The following is a 20,350-nucleotide window of genomic DNA, read 5'->3' as shown; positions in this document are numbered from 1 at the left end:
TATTATTATGATAATAACTGGAATTTCTAAGCTAAAATTTTGTAGTTTAAACATTTACTATGATTTTAATTGTAACATACTTTGTTTCGCTTTAAATATATTCCTAAATTTGTATGTACTTTCACAACATTACGTTACGTGTTTGTCGGTAGAATTGTTAATGTGAAGAGTTTGAACTGACGAGAACCAACAATGATGTTACAACCAGTCGATTGGGGGCTGATTACAGGAATAGCCACGGATTTTGCTTTTGGCTACTGTATGTATAAGCTGTATACGTACGGAAGTCGATATGTGGCCGATATTGAGGTGGGTCCAAACTGACGTTAGTAACGGGTCAAATGTCAAGAACGTTTTGATTCTAAATTTTACTATATGATGAGCCTACTAAGGCCTTTTATAAGACACCAAATTCAAGGATGAATTTTTTTCTGAAATAAATCAAAGTTAATTAAAAAATTCTGCATTAAAATAGTATACAGTAGTAACTACCGTGTACTGCACGTTATGCGATGATCAAACCCACTTGCTTCATTTCATCATACTATAGACAGATAAAGCTACAGAGACCGGACAAAAGTAGTTGAACCATACCTGACAATATATATCCGCGACTTTTATATACTTAATACATTATTAATTAAATGTCTTCATGAATCAATTTAATAGGGGTATAGTTAACCCGTACCCATTCCAACTCGTACCCACCAACCCGTACCCAAAATTGGCGAAGTCGTACCCAAAATATTTGGCGAGCTCGTACCCATGATTGGCTAACCCGTACCCATCAAGTTTCGTTGGTTTTTTAAATTTAATTACAGGTATTAGTCCTAGTTTCTTCCGTGTATCTGATTCAATATATCACTGGCCTGAATAATGCATAATTGAGTCAACGTAAATCTTGGTTTAACAGCGCTGTTTATACATCGTTAATTTAATTCTCTCTTTCCCCTCAAGGTTGCATTCACATGTATAAATTAAAACATATTTGAAATTTAATGGCGCATATTTCAACTTGCGAGGTACCGTGGAAAGTCACCCTGAGAGGATGATATGTTAATTTAACATATACATATTTCGTTTTTCTGTGTAACGATACAAAAACATTTGTTAGTACAACACAATAGAGTTGACGTCTACTGGCGTGCTCCCGTGGCTTTCCCTTTGATCAATCAGTCAGTCAGGTATAATTGACAGGCACGCGAAGCGTATGGCTCCTCCCCCGTTAAATATCATTGGCTGACGAGCTCTCACCACACGTGTCTGTCAATATGATATGACAAGGCGTGTTCCTCATTGGTTTCTGAACCGACCTGTGACCAAGTTATTTGGAATTTCTTTGACATTTTTCTTAAATAAATGCATTTTGTATGATTTTTTAAATCATGGTTCACCAGAAAATCTACGACTAGAATTTGTGTTAGACTAAAGATAGATACGGCATACAATATATGCTACTACCAAGTACTGACGGTCGCGATGTCTGAAAAGCTAAATACTGTACGAAAAAGAATTTTTCCGTTGTAATTCATAGATTAATTGGAGAAAGTTATCATTTTTATTTTTTTTACTATTATAATGTGCCCAGTTTCAAGTTCTATTTACAGTGCATGATCTCTATCGGATAGTACTAAAGAATAAATGTTAATTTATTAAATATGTTCTTAGAAGTTGAAATAATTTTCAATTTTATTCCTTATGCCATCTGCATCCAATTATTGCGATGTTGTGTGTCATTATTTGGTTTTGTATTGATGTACAGTAGCAGAATACACTTTATACCATCTTCACCGTCTTGTGCAGAGTTTGGTAATATCGGAATGAATAGTTAAAAACACTATTTAAGCTATACTGAGCTATATATTACGATATGTTTTTCATGCATTGACAAATTTTCTATTTCAATATTGTCATTTTCTCTAAATGAGCCATTCTCTCAATAGGAATACAATTTGTTCAAAGAAAATTTCAGTTTATTTCTGGTGATGGTATCATCTTACTGTTACAATCTTCCTCATGAAATGCCACCACACCTTTCTTAGGTTTGGTACCAACACAGTTCCTCTTTCGTGCACGTTCATATGAAATCGATTATGTTCTATTATTTTTTTTTGACTGTAGAAGCGTCCTCGAAATCCCAAGAGCGGGTGTAGAATATTTCAACAATCTGTATTTTTCAGTGTTGAACCGGAAATCATTCTAGAAATCACTTGTTTTGACTTTTTTTCGGTATGGAACAACAACCCATGAGAACGACATATTTAGATATTTTATGGGAATATGAGCGTACATTTTCTATCGTAACTTTATTACCTGTAGATTATGTACAGTAGAACGAATACCCTGCCTCCACTCTGTTCCCGGCAGGACGACGACCATCTGTCAGAATTCTTCCGTCCGTCGTTCAGAGCTACGTCATTTTTTTTATTAAACATTTAAGTAAAATGTATAACATAATTTGTATAACATAATTTGAGAACACATCTTACTGGGACATTATACCGTCATACGTCATTTACAATGGAATTCTCTACCCTCACGCGTTCAATTTTGTGTATATTTCATAAAAAAATATATATATTGTTTTGGGTGTGTGTGTGTGTCTATATTGCATTTATTTATTTTAAACGTGCCTATATACGAACTGTGATAGCTAAAAAATTCCTAGTATTTTAGAAAAACCAGATGCAGAGAAGGCTGGGGCAAAATGCGGGAAGGAAATCTTTGATATCTATTGAGAGAATGGTCCAAATAATCTTCAAATATGTTTGTGAAATATTTCTCTATTTAATTTTTTATATGCATTGTAACAAAATTTGACATCAATTGGTTTTTACTTCATAATTATTTTGAATAATAATAAGCTACGGGAAAATACACAAGAGGGGGAAAATGTAAAATTACTAATTAAAAATGAATAAATCTTGGCTGGAATCTCTTGCGTACCGTTTTATGATCATTGACTAGAAGCATCTGATCGAACACAATATATTAAATTTTTTATAAATCATAAATAAATACATGAAGTTTAAATTTCATGATGGGTACGAGTTCGCCAAATTCCATGGGTACGGGTTCGCCAAACTTGGGTCCGGGTTCGCCATGCTTGGGTACGAGTTCGCCAAATGTGGGTACGAGTTGGTTTGGGTACGAGTTTGAATGGGTACGGGATCGCCATAATTCATTTAATATACATTTTATAGTGTACATGTACATTGTATTTATAATTATATACATATATGTATATGTAGTCACAAATTACATATATTCTGACAACAAGTTGAACTTATACAGATAGCTAACCAAAATGTTCTAAAAGTTACAGACAAGTTAATAAAAGGACAAGTTATTCAAAAAGTTAAAATAGATAACTACAGTCAAACCTGTGAAATGAGACACCCCAAGGGACAGACAAAAATGTGTCTTATTAGACAGGTGTCTTAATATACAGGTTACCGAAGGATCGTGACACCATATTATGTATAAAAATATACTATAAAATATTGGAAAAAATACTGCATTAATTAGGGCTTAATTAAATTAGTTTTAAATTATTCACAATTATGAATGTACTTAATTTTCATCACAACAGAAGCACTTACTAATTACTAAAATATTCTTAATCTGTTACAGTAGTAGTCAAAATATATTTTAGATAGAGAGAAAACAAAAGTAAATTTCTTTCTTATTTAAATTTTGAATTACATTGTTATTATATTTGTTTGTTTAATAATCAAGCCAGTACCCCACTGCCTGGTACATGTAGGCAATACTATGATCGGCAATTTAGTGACGCAGTATACAGGTCTTGTGCGAAATTTGTGCAAAAAAATGGGTGACGCAGACACGTTAGACAGGTTGACGCATTAAAAAGGTGAAATATACAGGAAATTTTGCGGGAGGACTTTGGATATGACGCATTAGACAGGGTGACTTAATATACAGGGTGACGCATAGGCAGGTTTGACTGTACAATGTAACAGTAGAATACAAATTATACATGTTTTGTAAATTTTCTAATATATAACAGAATCAGAAACATATATACATGCTCCTGGTTGAATTCTTTATTTTAACTTTATAAATGTGTGGCAGTAAAGCACTCAGACTTTGTAGCTTTAGGTGTCATGTGTGTGTCTGTGTATGCATATTTATACAAATGTAGGCTGTAATGCTTGCACGTACACATATATTTACATTTACAAGACATTATATTACTTGATACAGTGACATGTAAATAAATACACAGAACAATTAAAATGTATTTTAAAAAACAACTCATTTGGGTGGATAAATGTAAGCACTGACAAAAGTTGATGTCTAAGCCTGAGCATACATGTACTATATATTGAATTATATAATTATGACAGTACAAAAAAATATTATACTGTATGTGTAAAGTATTAGGTTTGCTCAAATGAATGACCTTAACCTTTTATAGAGGTGTTGTCTATAGGACAATAAACCTCATTTGTCTTCTCAATGAGAAAGATGCTGCAACTTGTGATACCTGATAGAGCCTGTATTATACTGGGGCTTCCAAATTTCAACTGTTTCTTTGACCTTGACCATCAAACCAATCTAATTAAAATTAGACTTTTAATTCTGCTCCCACTACGATACTCTATGTAGAGTATCCTAGTTGGAGCGGAATTACAAGTCTAATTTTAATCAGATTGACCATCAATCAATCAAGATCATAAGAGTCAATATACTTCAGTATTAAACAACTTCATCTTAATAGTTAAGAGACCTGGTAATGGAGCTGTTCTGCCTGATTGATATATGCATATATAATACATGTATGAACGATTACTATTTTTAGGTCATCTGACCCAAAGGGTCAGGATGACCTATTGTCATCATGCACCGTCCGTCGTCGTGCGCCGTCCGCCGTCCGCCGTCAGTCGTCCGCCGTCCGCCGTCCGTAAACTTTTCATTCAAACGACTTCTTCTCAATAACTGGAAGGCCCAGGTTACTCATATTTGGCCTGTAGGTTGCTGGGATGGAGGGCTACCAAGTTTGTTCAAATGAATGACCTTGACCTTCATTCAAGGTCACAGGGGTCAAAAAGGCTAAAACCTTTAAACGACTTCTTTTATCAAGAACCAGAAGGCCGACGGTACTGATATTGGGCCTGTAGCATGCTGGGATGAAGGGCTACCAAGTTTGTTCAAATAAATTACCTTGACCTTCATTCAAGGTCACAGGGGTCAAATAGGTTAAAATCCTTTGAAAAACTTCTTGTGAATAACTAAGAGGCCTAGAGACCTGATATTAGGCCTGTGGCATGCTGGGATGAAGGGCTTCCAAGTTTGTTCAAATGAATGACCTTGACCTTCATTCAAGGTCACAGGGGTCAAAAAGGCTAAAATCTTTAAACGACTTCTTTTCAAGAACCAGAAGGCCCAGGGTACTGATATTGGGCCTGTAGCATGCTGGGATGAAGGGCCACCAAGTTTGTTCAAATAAATGACCTTGACCTTCATTCAAGGTCACAGGGGTCAAATAGGTTAAAATCCTTTAAAAAACTTCTTGTGAATAACTAAGAGGCCTAGAGACATGATATTAGGCCAGTGGCATGCTGGGATGAAGGGCTTCCAAGTTTGTTCAAATAGATGACCTTGACCTTCATTCAAGGTCATGGGGGTCATAAAGGCTAAAATCTTTAAACGACTTCTTCTCAAGAACCAGAAGGCCCAGGGTACTGATATTGGGCCTGTGACATGCTGGGATGAAGGGCTACAAAGTTTGTTCAAATGAAGGACCTTGACCTCCTTTCAAGGTCACAGGGGTCAAAAAGGCTTAAATCTTTAAACGACTTCTTCTCAAGAAGCAGACGGTCCAGGGTACTGATATTGGGCCCGTAGGATGCTGGGATGAAATGCTACCAAGTTTGTTCAAATAAATAACCTTGACCTTCATTCAAGGTCACAGGGGTCAAATAGGCTATAATCATTTAAACAATATCTTGTGAATAATGAAGAGGTTTAGAGACCTGATATTAGGCCTGTGGCATGCTGGGATGAAGGGCTACCAAGTTGGTTCAAATGAATGACCTTGATCTTCATTCAAGGTCACGGGGGTCAAATATGCTAAAGTCTTTTAATGACTTCTTCTCAAGAACCAGAAGGCCCAGGGTACTTATATTTGGCCTGTAGGTTGCTGGGATGGAGGGCTACCAAGTTTGTTCAAATAAATGACCTTGACCTTCATTCAAGGTCACAGGGGTTAAATAGGCTAAAATCCTTTAAACAACTTCTTGTCAATAACTAAGAGGCCTAGAGACCTGATATTGGGCCTTTGACATGCTGGGATGAAGGGCTAACAAATTTGTTCAAATGAATGAACTTGATCTTCATTCAAGGTCATGGGGGTCAAAAAGGCTAAAATCTTTAAACGACTTCTTCTCAAGACCCAGAAGGCCCATGGTACTGATATTGGGCCTGTAGCATGCTGGGATGAAGGGCTACCAAGTTTGTTCAAATGAATGACCTTGACCTTCATTCAAGGTCACGGGGGTCAAATAGGCTTAAATCTTTAAATGACTTCTTCTCAAGAACCAAAAGGCCAAGGGTACTGATATTGGGCATGTAGCATGCTTGGATGAAGGGCTATCAAGTGTATTCAAATGAATGACCTTGATCTTCATATAAGGTCACGGGCGGCAAATAGGCTAAAATCTTTTAAATGACTTCTTTTCAAGAACCAGAAGGCCAAGGGTACTGATATTGGGCATGTAGCATGCTGGGATGAAGGGCTACAAAGTTTGTTCAAATGAATTACCTCGACCTTCAATCAAGGTCACGGGTCAAATAGGCTAAAATCTTTAAACGACTATGTTGTATTGTACTAATAGTCAGATGACCGTTAAGGCCCATGGGCCTCTTGTTTTAAATAAATGACCTTGATATTCATTCAAGGTTACAAAGGTTGTGTTTGATCTACTCTTTTAGTCACTAATTAGACAGGCACGGGGTAATCGTAATCGTGAAATTGTAATTGATTACATTTTCTTAAGAAATTGATAATTTTAATATCAGAAATGGAAGGAAGGTTAGTTCTCTTACTTACAATCTTAGTAATCTTGATCATATATTGGGTATTAAGTATGCACTGGTACACCATGCATGCAATTGAGTTATTTGAGTCGATATAGGCATTAATATTATTATAGATTTTAGAGTTAAACTCCTTGAAAGTGATCAAGTCATGCACTCTTCTGTATAAGCCATTAAAGCTTTGAATTTCGCTTTCATTTCTTAAGATTCCTCCATTTCTTTTACAGGGAGCAAAACATATCAAACTTGGTGCTGGATTAGAGAAGGAATTGGAGAACTGTACAAACAGTATCATGCCGTATGTGTGGTTAGAAGGAGTTGTGGCCCCTGTCGGTAACTCTATGATTAGTCGATACAGCGACAAGGAGGGAGTCGTTCAGGCCATCTCTTTAGTGGAGCACAAATCAAAACGAATTGCAGGGAGTACATGGTATGTACATATTTTTGTGTGTGATTATTGGTATACAAGTACAGGTATTAGCAGAACAGGTAGCTATATACATATATGTATGTATCCCATGGGTTCAGGTATCCTTAATATATTCAAATTAAAGAAGAAATTTGCTTTGTAATAACCACCCAAGAGTACATGTATGTCAAAAACCTGAAGGCATTTTTGGAGACAGTGTAAACTTATTCCATATCTCTATCATCCTGGTATGTCTCATCCTGCTTATATATATGTATATATTTGTTCCACCATATTACTAGATCTCCTCCTCTGGGTTTTATGTTTAATTAAAGGCCCAGTTTTATAGACATTTGTGTTTTATAGGTTTCTTGCATTCTAGACATTCTTTTGTTGTAACTACAGATATGTTTTTATTTGTACAGGGCCGACACAAAGAATACAATAAGAGATACATCAGAGTTCATTCCGTTTCTTATCCACGCTCAGGGCCAACCAGACCACAAAATTTTCGTGAGTGAACCTGGACGGGCTGAATACTTAACAGACAATCTGATGACCACTTATGATAAGTTCGAAAAGAAGGAGAATTCTTCCATCATAAAACATGGCATGGACATCCTATCGGGTGAAGTAAGTAAGGGATTCCATGAAATGGAACGAATGTTACTAGTCGGTACCCCAGTATTGGGTGTAGGAGAACTGGCACTAGAAGCTGGTAAAGTCAGGCTACGCCCCCCTACTGATGGGAAACGATACATTGTCACTGCAATCGGCAAGGAGGAACTTATCAGCAAGTTTAAATCACAGTCCAAAATGGCAAAGTTTTTCTTCAGAATATCCTTGGTTCTGGGTACCTGTCTCTTGACTTTTCTGATATATCGTTGGTACAAGAAGTTACGGCAAGAATACCATCAAAGGCAGTTGTTACAAAATATACGAGAAGAGAATAGACGAGCGAGGAGGGAAGCGATGGAACAGAGGGCGCGTAATGCCCGCCATCAAAGAGATCCCGAGGGTGGACATGGAGATTCACAAGAGGATGGAGTCCACGACGAAGATCGTGAACTGTGCGTGGTTTGTCTGACAAACCCACGAGAAGTTGTCCTCATTAGCTGTGGACATATATGTCTGTGTATTGACTGTGCTGAAATACTCCCTCAGCCACTTCTATGTCCTGTGTGCAGAGCACCTGTGGAGCGCTTTGTACCATATTACAGGGCATGACCTTTGACCTGAAATTATCTGTGATTGTAAAGAACAATTTTGCAAACTTAACAAGTTTGATAATCTAATTTTATCTGTCCTTGATTTATATGCTATATGTGATTGAACCTTGTGAACATTTAATTAACTCTGACATGTAATTTGATTAAATTCAAGAATTTGACCCAATTTGTGCCCAGGGCGGTTAAAATATTGAAAAATGAAATGGCGTTTAATAGGACCAAATATGGACTAACATTTCACAACACATTTATCAATTTATGAAAGAAATCAAATAGAGAAACCTCACAGTCTTCATAAATTTAGTTCCAGTCTGTATGATATAAGTTAATGTACATTGTAAGTGAAATCGAGGCCTCAGAGAGGGGGAGGGGTGCCTATAGGGATGAGGGGTACTTATTGCATTGAATATGGTACCCTGTTTAATTCAGAGTATGTTGTTGGTCCCATCTAAACTTTTCACTTAAAACATATATTCACGTAAACTTTACTTACCATATAGCTGGTTACTTTCGCAATTTTGTGGGTCATTGCTATGGCCGCGAAAATTTGATCCGCAAAATAATTGAAAAAGGTTAAATGATTCCTAACTTTAAAGTTCATATCGCGAAAATTTAAAAATTGCTAACATATGATTTTCTGAAAAATTTTGGATTATATAATAATTAACTCAAAGTGTTACTGTGGTGCTGGTCTAGTTAACAATGTTGAAACTCTGTATTTCAATCTGATCATGATTCAAACTTTTACAGATGTGGCAGTGTAGATATTGTCTGATATGTGTATGTATACACAGTATATGTCTTTAATTGAACAGTAAAAACAATAAGATAATGCCAAAAAAATAAATATAATAAAATGGTTTTTGAATCTTGTTTTGTAAAGTTGTATTATTTAGCTGTTGTATAGGTGGCCATCAGGTATATGTAGTCTTCGTTTGTTGGGTCCTATAACTTCTTGTGCGTTGAGAATTGTCGTTGAAATGATGATTGACTCTGATGTTTTTGTCGACATTTTATTCTTTAGTACTTCATCGTTACATAGAGTCATTGTTGATGACCACACACAAGGTGTGTGCCCCTCTATGTTTCTCCCTCTCTCTTCTACAATAAGTGGTCAGCTCTATTTATACATAACAACGAGAGCATGGGGATCAGTATTTGGCCATGATATCCAACACCTGAAACATCTGATACATGGATAGCTACTGCATAACATAAGTAACACGCTGAACCAATTAATACTGACCAGTTTCACAATTAGCATTACATATAAGATTTTCAGGCACCACATACCATTACACAACAACGAGAAACCTATACCTATAACCCAGACTATTATGTACAGACCTGGCCAGCTATCGCATGGCACTGATAACTGACAGTATATATACGTTTAGACCTGGGACACACACGAATAGCTGTAAGTCTATATCAGTATCTTATGAAATAAAACTTATTATATTATATTAATGATTGCAGTGACCACTGATTTTAACAATGTTTTCAAGATAAGTCTAGATCTGTTGTATACAGATATAAATATTTGAAGGTACATTTAACCAATATCAGCATTAAAATACCTCTACATGTGTATGCCAAACTGATAAATTGGTTGTTTATTTATTATATAACCATTTTTAGTGTTTACTATATGAAGCTTTATACTGGTACTGTATACATGTAACTATGAACCAGGTTTTCACAACATATTATTTCTTTTTTTTCCCCTTTTTTTTAGTAATTGCCATTTGGTTTGTTTTCATGTGGACATTATCTGGGTGATTTTAGTACAAATCTGTATGTATACTAATGAATAAGAGGATTTACTGTCAAACCTGTCTATAAAGACCACACAAGGGATTACAACATTTGCTGTGACATTGAATGGAAACACATGCATGTGTACCGGGTGTGTGAATACTGCTCAGCAATCGGTCAGCTCTTTGCTACTTGTACTTATTTATTATATTACCCAATGATTTGTCTGTTTTTACTTTATGAGTTATTTGTTTTGGTTTTAAAGTCTTTCCTTACAGTGTTTGTGTATTTTAAACCCTATAACTACTACACTGTAGTACGCTAGGGTTTATATAGATGTTATTTTCATGTTTTGGTATTTTTTTATCAAAGATTCATCATCTTGCTTTAGGTAGGAAATTAAAAATTTTCACGTTTTTTTGTCTAATTAAAAACAAATTTTCTGATATCATTAATATTTTTATTTGTATATACACTATATAATGAAATTTAATTTTCCATTCAAGTTAGATTATAATTGATACAGTGATATGAGTTAAAGATTTGGATTTTTCCTGGGAGGCAAAAAGGTCAGTCTTTTTATTTTAGAGTCTTTTGGATATAAACAAATATTTAAAAGGTTACAATAAAACAGAAGATGAATATAGTCACGGTACAGGTGTGTATTCCTCTTCACATATTACAGAGTTACCTCCCTTGCGGGTAGTCAATGAAAAGTATGATGTTAGGCTTGCCACAATCAATACCTACCCACAAGGGCAGATAACTCCGAATACTGTCAGATACACATGTAGATATACGTATACTGTGATAAATGTCTTGAATCAGAAAAAACAAAAATTTGGTTAATCAGTTAAGAAATACAAATATAGAAGCACTTAATTAATTAATAAAATTTGTTAATGAATAAAATTATATTTTATTGATAGAAAGACTTTGCTTTTATTTTTTTTACCTTTTTTTCAACGTGAAGAAACGAAACACATTATTTTTTCAAAGTAAATCATTCTGTCAAAGTTAGATAGGCCGAGTGAATTTACAAACCAAATTTTGGAACAAATAATGTGTTACAGGTACCATTCCCATTACAATTTGTATACATGCAATAGGTCATACATGTACTACAGGGATATCTGTCCCAAACATTCCCTAATGGTCACAATGTCCTTTTATGGCACATTTAGCTACAAGGCAAATAAATTAGATATAAGATCTACACTTGTAAATCATGTTTGTTAACAAGTATTAATAACAGATAATATATATATGTGCATATGAAATGAAAGAAGGATTTTGAAAAAGAAAGTAAAATGTGTTCAGTGGTCGTGACAATACATTCCTTATAAATCTCTCCCAGGGTTCACTGCGGTTCACAAATTCAAAAATGCACCCTGGGAGAGATTGATTCCTGATATTGTATACTGGCCAAAGCTAATTGATTGAAATACATTTAAAATGTAATGCATTTGCCAAAAAAAAACAAGAATTACACAAGACCATGAGAAAGATCTTGACACCTACATGCTGGTCTATGGTGGCTGGGAAAGGACATGGAAAAAATAAAAAATAAAAAAATTTGGTAAATGACAGTTAAAATTGTTGGTAAGTAAATCACTCAATAATATATTATTATTATTATTATTGAATTTACACGCAATTTTATTGCATTCACACCTAATTTAATTATTTCGTTCGCACGACAATGGTGATTTATATGTTCGCAATAAAACTATTACGTGCACGTTGCGTTCCCACGCAATATTGAATTAGCACGTTTTATAAATCATGTTCTTTCCCAGCCAACGGGTTACCGTTGAATTCTTTTTATCGGGGCGGAGCTTCACAAATATATACATGTACTTAACAGGAAAGTGTTATCCCCGGTTACTAGGGAGCTTTTCTTTCCTTTTCCCTTTTCTTCTTTCGAGCATTGAGATCATGATATTGTCAAAATGGCCAAAGCTAATTGATCACGAATACATTTAAAATGTAATGCGCATTTGCCAAAAAAAAAAAACAAGAATTACACAAGACCATGAGAAAGATCTTGACACCTACATGCTGGTCTATGGTGGCTGGGAAAGGACATGGGAAAAATAAAAAATAAAAAAATTAAAGGAAAGGAATACTTTTAAGTGTGAAGCAATTCTATTGCTTGTGAGCGCAATATTATTGTTTGCGAACACAACAATATATCACTCATTTAGTAAATGACAGTTAAAATTGTTGGTAAGTAAATCACTCAATAATATATTATTATTATTATTATTATTGAATTCACACGCAATTTTATTGCATTCACACCTAATTTAATTATTTCGTTCGCACGCAATGGTGATTTATATGTTCGCAATAAAACTATTACGTTCGCACGTTGCGTTCCCACGCAAAATTATTGAATTAGCACGTTTTAATATAGTATTGCGTGTGGTTTCATGTTCTTTCCCAGCCAACGTAACAGTTACCGTTGAATTCTTTTTATCGGGGCGGAGCTTTTCCTATACATATATATATACATGTACTTAACAGGAAAGTGTTATCCCGCGGTTACTAGGGAGCTTTTCTTTCCTTTTCCCTTTTCTTCTTTCGAGCATTGAGATTCATTGTCAAAATCCACGATAGCTAATCACGAATGTCGGTTGTCATGTCCAATTGGTCCAAAAGTACCATATTGAAAAAAAGATGGAAACGGACTTCCCATACATTTAAAATTTTAGGAAATTCCTTTTCTCGACTTTCTGAGTAAAAATAAAATCGAATGTCAAAAAAAGATGGTCGTCTTTTGATCTTTTCCATAGGTTCCAAGAAGCGTTATTTCCAACAAGGGATCCAACGGAAATCTGCCGATGTTATTTTGGAAAGATCCATATGTTACTTTCAATTGTAAGATATAGGGGTAACAAATTTGGACAGTCAAAATCCAAGATGGATTCAGTCGGACAAATGTGATTAGCTTTTAAATGCAGTATGCTAAATTACGTGCATATACGCTTCAAGAGGAACCTACTTGTGAATTTGAAAAACTCCGACTATCAAAATCCAAGATGTATCCACGATACACACTTTTGGTCGTTTTTTTACTATATAAAATGTTATACTTGTATATCAACGGAATTACGGCATAGCTTAGCAAAGCCTCGATACACCATGCGGATGTCATCATGGAAAATGTCACTATACAAGAGGACACAACACAACAAACAAACAAACAAATCATTGAAAATGTCACTATATGGTTTCCTGACAATGTTATGCTAGGTTTACACTATGTTCCCGGCGACCACGGTATCCCCGTTTGCCCAAAACGTGGTGCGCCGTGGAATTTTGGCTATTTTGTCTCTGTATTCAAGTTCAGCTAGGTCTTGTGAAGTTTTGCCACGGTCTTTTACGGATAACGTGATGGACTGTGGATATAAGGGAAAGTGTTGTTCCCGGACGTTAAAGATACACTACGGCTTTAGCACGGTCTATCAAGGATACCACTACGTTCTCTCTAGGCCTGTTACGATCTGATGATGTCTGCTACGTGTTACACGTTTTGATCAAGCTCCGATACGTTTTTCACGGTCCGCCAAGGCTTACTAGGAATGAAAGTATGATGCCGGGCTTTTTTGAGCAAATGAAACAATATCTATTGCCTAATATGTCATTTCAAACACGTTTTGATTGCAATATACAGTTAAAGTATGGGGTTGAGGGATATAGCAAGTTTCTGGTTTCCCGAGACTTGTCTATTTCCCGAGGCGGAACCGAGGGAAATAGGCAAGTTCGAGGGAAACCGGAAACTTGATATGTCACTCAATCCCATACTTTAACTGTTTTAATATACCGATACATACAAAAGCTATGATTACACTAAAAATATATTTCTTTCATACCTTTTATATTCCTGTCGCGTACGGCAATGGCCATTGGAGATTGAGATAATTTTACATTGTAATCGATCTACGTAATCTTATCTTCAAACATACAAATTATTCCCAGATGATAACTGTGATTCCATGTCCGTTTTGTTTTGCTTCTATTCAAACCGCAGGTTAAAATTTGATTCCGCTATGATTTCTCGCTATTTCAACATTTATACCACTAACGTTAGGCATTCTTCTAAATTTATATATAAATATTGTTGAAATTCCGAGACGTTAACCACTTACAGGTAGCCTAAATATATACATAACAACTGTTCGTATATGTAAAAGGTATTGTCCTCTGACCCCATTACATTTATCACAAGCCTCTCACTTACAAGATAAACATGACGACGTGTTCGGTAACAGTTTCCGATCGATACTAACGCCGTCTGAGTACGCCAACGGAGATGGCGTGATCGGAAACTAGCTTTGTCCAATTGTTACGTCACCTAGCAACTGATGGCGTGATCGGAAACAAGTCCCGCCCACCTCAAATCTGATTGGTTTAAACGGAAATATCCGAGTGCAAGGGTGTGCTAGCTTCCAGGGGTGTGCTAGTTCGATGACTAGCACACAGCTGAGAGAGGTTTTTGGAAAAAGCAGGGAGCTAGTAAATTTAACAAAGTATCTTTTATATAGTGTAAATAAAGTAGAGGTATATTAAAATGCGTTAAAAGAATGAAAATATTAACTGTGTTTGGTATAAATATATAATTATTGTAGCCAAGTGTTTCTATGCAAATATTTTTTTTGTAATGGTTCTCACTTAATCTGCATTCTGCAATACTAGTTTTGGTATAATTTGAGAGTTTGAATTTGTTTGATAATGACTATTTCTATTTATTTATACAAATAATTCCATGAAGTAGCGAATATGTACCAGGCCAGGCAATGATACTCCATCATATATTGCTTGCAACGTAAGACCGTAATAAGACGTAACAAGCCGTATCACGTCGGGCTTTCCACCGCTACAAGCCGTGATGTGCCTTGACAGAACCCATCAAAACGGTTTATCATCCACCTTGGCATGCCGTCAAAAGCTTGATAAACCTGAATAAAACGGCACAAAACGTGCAGCCAATCTGCATCAACCGTGATAAAACGTGGAAAAAACGACACAGAACGTCACAAAACTTGAAATCACTGTGAGATTCCGGGGAACGTGATTGCTGCCCGTTCCACCACGGACCGTCTGGAAGTTTTGTTACGGCCTCGTACGCACTGTGACGTTTTGTTACGTCAACCCCGTTTTATTACGTCCTGTGGCGTTCACCATCTGTACCGTGACTGCCGTGGCAAATTTTTTGACAGTTTAAAAATTTGGCACGGCTTCCACGGTAATCACGACCGCTCACGTTTGTCTATCACGTCCTCCTGCGTTGTCTCACGTTGTCTTGCGGTCACCAAGTTTTGTCCACGGTGGTCTGAAACGGGGCTGCCGTAACCGCCGGGAGCATAGTGTAAACCTAGCATTAGTAAATAAGAACGGAACTAAAAAGAACTATTTGATTCAAAATATTCCGTTAATCTTTTTATAGTTGATTGATTTATACACGCACGCAAGAACAAACTAAAATACTAACTGTAATTTATTTCAATAAGAGTTTTACAGAATTCTAATATGCTTGAGATACATGCGGATATGATCCGTGAGGGATTTAGTGACGGTTTGTCACCACACTTTCCCGATGTCTCAATAACTGGTTTAGTTGTGTCCGTGGACGTCTCCAAACGAATAGCTTCTTGTGCCGACACATTGTCAGGATTCGTAGATATAGTGTTTACATGAGTCAGGAGACTGCTTTCTGGTGGACAATGACGTTCTGACGCAAACATATCGTTTTCTTTTGACAGTGCCGATATATCTGGTGACGGCGTTACACTGTGTTCTTCTTCAGTTTCATCGCCTGTATCATCTATTCCTAGAAAAAATCAAATTACATGTAAATATAAAGAGGACGCTTTAACGTTTATAAAATCACGGGTTGTAGGATTCGTTAAACATGTACTGTATATAATCTGACCCATTTTAGTACGGAGGGCCATGCTGATTGGTAACTGAATATGTAGTTTTGATCTAGTCTTTAAATACATGTAGATCCCCGTTATAATGTAATGCAGACTAGAATAGTATACTCAAGATAAGGATCCTAAAATTCAATATAATATCGCTTATTCTCATGTCCCTGGTGACACAATTTATGGACATGTATAGAATACTATTGCCTTATTCGCATGTTCTTAAAAGAGAGATCATAGAAGAAAGAAAACATTCTTGAAGTGGACATGACGACAGGGGTTACTATCACTGTCGTTATATCAACCCTGGACTATCTCATAGTAAAACTGAAGACGGTTAAAGAGAGAAAAACTGCCCAATCACAGGCCTGCAGAGACTTCCCTTGAAGATACAGAGAGAGCGACGCCCAACTTCAAAGCCACACTTTCAACCACAGTGTACCGTCTCTTTTTGTGTCCATCAAATGATAAATTACCTGCGTCTTCTGTTGCCTTCAGTTTTCTGCGAGATATTCCAGGGGTGGATATAACATCAGTGATAGTATCTACTGTTGCTGTTTTATATGTTATAATTAATATTGCAACTGTTTTTTCTCTTCTTTTTTTCAAACCAAGATAACAAAGAAATAAAGATAATTGAAATCACAAATAAACTTGTTAACTTAGTCTATCCACATTCTCAAACACCATGTGATGTATAAACTATTAAAATCGTGTTGAGATTGTAATTACCAATGTGTCGGAATTTCTGGTTTTGTGGAATTGACAAGGTCTCCCCTCCATTCCAGGCTGTGAGCAGCCTACCATGACACACACCTGTCCGGTGTTGTCTGGGTGGTCTCTCCTCCCACCGCAAGGCGTCGTTATGCTCATTGATCACAACCCATTTCCAGCTGAATTCCGACTTTTTCGGGAGCTCCGCGGCAGCAAACCACGTTCCCGATTTAGGCGGGAGTTCCTTAGCGACTGCCGCGCCATCAAGTCGCCAAGAACCCAGCTCCTCTATAGAACCACACACTGCCAAACGATCCTGAGTGTTATGTATTATGTAGGATATTTCGAAAACGTAGGAAACAAAATCGTTCCCACTACTCAGCGACATATCACTAAGTGTGACGTCACTGTTTAGTTTACGTCACAATGATACCACACGGATTTTGTGTTGATCGAGTTATTGTGATCATCGTGGAATATATTGAAATGTCATTTCTAGTTTCTTATTTTTTTAATTCTGAAATTTATGTCGTCCATAGATTTCGATCACTAACGAACATGGCTGTTGAATTAGCAAGACACGGATATAGCACACGAGACAAATAAGGCCTTCAGTGAAAGCAAATATTTTGTATACATCGATCTCTTAAAACAGTTAAAGTATATTTAGGGCTACATGTAAAATATAAACTGTATATGTAGGACTGAAAATGGTGTCTTCTTTAGAGCTACAATTTTTTCCCCTTTTCATGCCAACCATTATAAAACGATTTGATTTATACATTTAATTACCTTGTTTGAGCTTACCTGACTAGGCCATAAAACCGAACCGACATAAATTATCTTACATGTTTTATTGAAAAACTATAGTTGAGGGCGGTATATTTGAGGGATTCTAGCGGTGCCCCCAGACCCCCATCCCTTTTCTTTGCTTCGTTGCCTCTATTTTCTTATATACACAATGTATGTCCACAGATAAAAAAATAAATCAAAACTTCAAATAAAAAACTATGACCCGGCTCATGTTAATAAATATATTAATAAACCTCTTTTTATTGAGTTATCAAAGTAAATACTAGTTCCTTAGTATTTTATCATAAATCTCGATCAGCTATACGCTAGTCCTTTGGAACTAGTTTGGAACACACATAAGAGCAACCGTACGACTAGAAATTAACGTACACTTGCACGAGCACACATAAGAGTAAGCGTACGCCTTGAATAGGTGCTAGCACACAAATAGAAGTAAGCCTACGCCTAGACGCTAACACACACATAGCGTACGCCTAGGCGCTTACACACACTTGGAAGTTAGCGTACACCTAGATGCTAGAGCAAACATAGAAGTTATAAGCGCACGCCTGGAAGTTAGCGCACACCTAGAAGTTATCACACACATAGAAGTTAGCGTACGCCTATACGCTAGCACACACAAAGAAGTTAGCGTACAACTAGATGCTAGAGCACACATAAGAGTAAACGCACGCCTTGAACAGACGCTAGCACACACATAGAAGTTATAAGCGTACGCCTGGAAGTTAGCGCACACCTAGAAGTTATCACACACATAGAAGTTAGCGTACGACTAGGCGCTAGCACACACAAAGAAGTTAGCGTACACCTAGACGCTAGCGCAAACATAGAAGTTATAAGCGTACTCCTAGAAGTTAACGCACACCTAGAAGTTATCACACACATAGAAGTTAGCGTACGCCTAGGCGCTAGTGCACACATTGAAGTTAGCGTACGCCTAGGCGCTAGTGCACACATAGAAGTTAGCGTAAGCCTATATACGCCATCACACATATAGAAGTCAGCGCACGCCTAGGCACTAGCACACACAAATAAGTAAGCGTACGTCTAATCAGTTAAGTAAGTTAAGTTACGTAAGTTAAAGCACGTAGAACATTGTAGTGGAGCGGAATTACAAGTCTAATTTTAATTAGATTGCCAGAACCAGTCACATTGATTATGCATCCCTGCTGTCTGGGAGGATGCTGTTTGCAGGTTGTCAGGTCCATTCTCTGCCACCAAATAAAACGTGTTCGGTTCTGCACGTTAGAATATCTTGTGGTAGAAGAAAACTATTTCATCACGTCTGTTCACATTACAAAACATGATTAACCATCGTCAAAGAAAGAATAATAGTTTTCTTCATTAATTATTCATTTGTTAATTTGGCTAGGTTTAGAAAGATCTACGATTGCATCATTTCTCATTCTACCGCAATGAGGGAGCGCAATAAAGAACCTGGGAGACATTGGTTATACACCTACTTTGAGAAATGTGTTAAAATTAATATCTAGACTAGTACATGGACATAATTAGATTTGATGGTCCTTTGTACATGTTCTTCCTTGAAAGCACGGATTATGATCAACTGACATTAAATTCAGCCATCAAAGAACAGCTGACACACTTAAAAATCCTACACAAGTCCTATGTCTAAGTAGTTTTTAAAACCATTGACTTAATAAGTCCATAGTTGATTGGTACGAGTGTATAATATACAGTTATCGACCTATTTTCATGTGGATACGGTGAGTTATCAACCCGAGTAAGTGATATATCCCGAGGCCGGAGGCCGAGGGTTATATCATTTACGAGGGTTGATAACTCACCGTATCCACCTGAAAATAGGTTGATAACCGTTTTATTATATGAAACATACATATATTTACCCGACTCTTCAAAAAGAATTAACTACAAAAACAGGATGGTATTTGCAAACTTTCTGTTTACAAAAGTAGTTACATGTAGTATTAATGGTAAATATCCAAATGCTCCTTGCTAACGGTGTAGACTGGTAGAACCGGAATATTGTATCAACTGCAGCCCGTCTGGCATTTTTTAACGTTTTCCATAAATTGAAGTTTGCAGTTCATTTCTGTTGATAACCGTTGATCGCAGTAAACTTGCTGCCTTCCGCCATAATAATGACGTCACAATAGACTATCCCGACGTCATTGAATGACGGAAATTCCCGTTACGCTATATTTGGGTACGACTCGACGTCAAAAGTGATTATGACGTCACATCTCAAGGGAGTTTTCCTCGATCTATTTTTGACAAAGGTTACTGGACTCGCGAGAGGTATCTGGACAGAGTCCAGTAACCTCGCGTGCTTTTCGCCGCTGACTTCGGGGTTGATATCGCAGTTGATGAATACTTCTGAGAAGCGTATCGGCCAATCAAAAGACAGCAAAAGCAGCAGTCATATATTAAAACTATTTATTATATGACTG

At 36.6% G+C, this 20,350-nt stretch overlaps 2 protein-coding genes across 2 annotated transcripts; one reads left to right on the top strand and one right to left on the bottom strand.

The window, feature by feature from the left end:
- The first annotated feature begins 108 nt into the window (after positions 1-108).
- On the top strand, positions 109-11,944 carry LOC138331876 (mitochondrial ubiquitin ligase activator of nfkb 1-like). Its single transcript, XM_069279714.1, has 3 exons — positions 109-309; positions 7,290-7,492; positions 7,897-11,944. The coding sequence occupies exons 1-3, from the start codon at positions 193-195 to the stop codon at positions 8,696-8,698; spliced, it is 1,122 nt and encodes a 373-aa protein (XP_069135815.1). The 5' UTR covers positions 109-192; the 3' UTR covers positions 8,699-11,944.
- A 3,999-nt stretch (positions 11,945-15,943) lies between these two features.
- On the bottom strand, positions 15,944-17,785 carry LOC138331875 (uncharacterized). The gene is made up of 2 exons (XM_069279713.1): positions 17,124-17,785; positions 15,944-16,294 (listed from the first exon to the last, which is right to left on the bottom strand). Exons 1-2 carry the CDS (start codon positions 17,491-17,493, stop codon positions 15,951-15,953), a joined length of 714 nt encoding a protein of 237 aa, XP_069135814.1. The 5' UTR covers positions 17,494-17,785; the 3' UTR covers positions 15,944-15,950.
- Positions 17,786-20,350: the final 2,565 nt, after the last annotated feature.

Source organism: Argopecten irradians, chromosome 9, assembly GCF_041381155.1.
Source record: "Argopecten irradians isolate NY chromosome 9, Ai_NY, whole genome shotgun sequence".
Lineage (NCBI taxonomy): Eukaryota > Metazoa > Mollusca > Bivalvia > Pectinida > Pectinidae > Argopecten > Argopecten irradians.
The sequence above is the reverse complement of the archived record's forward strand: the minus strand, read 5'-3'. Positions and strand labels throughout refer to the sequence as shown.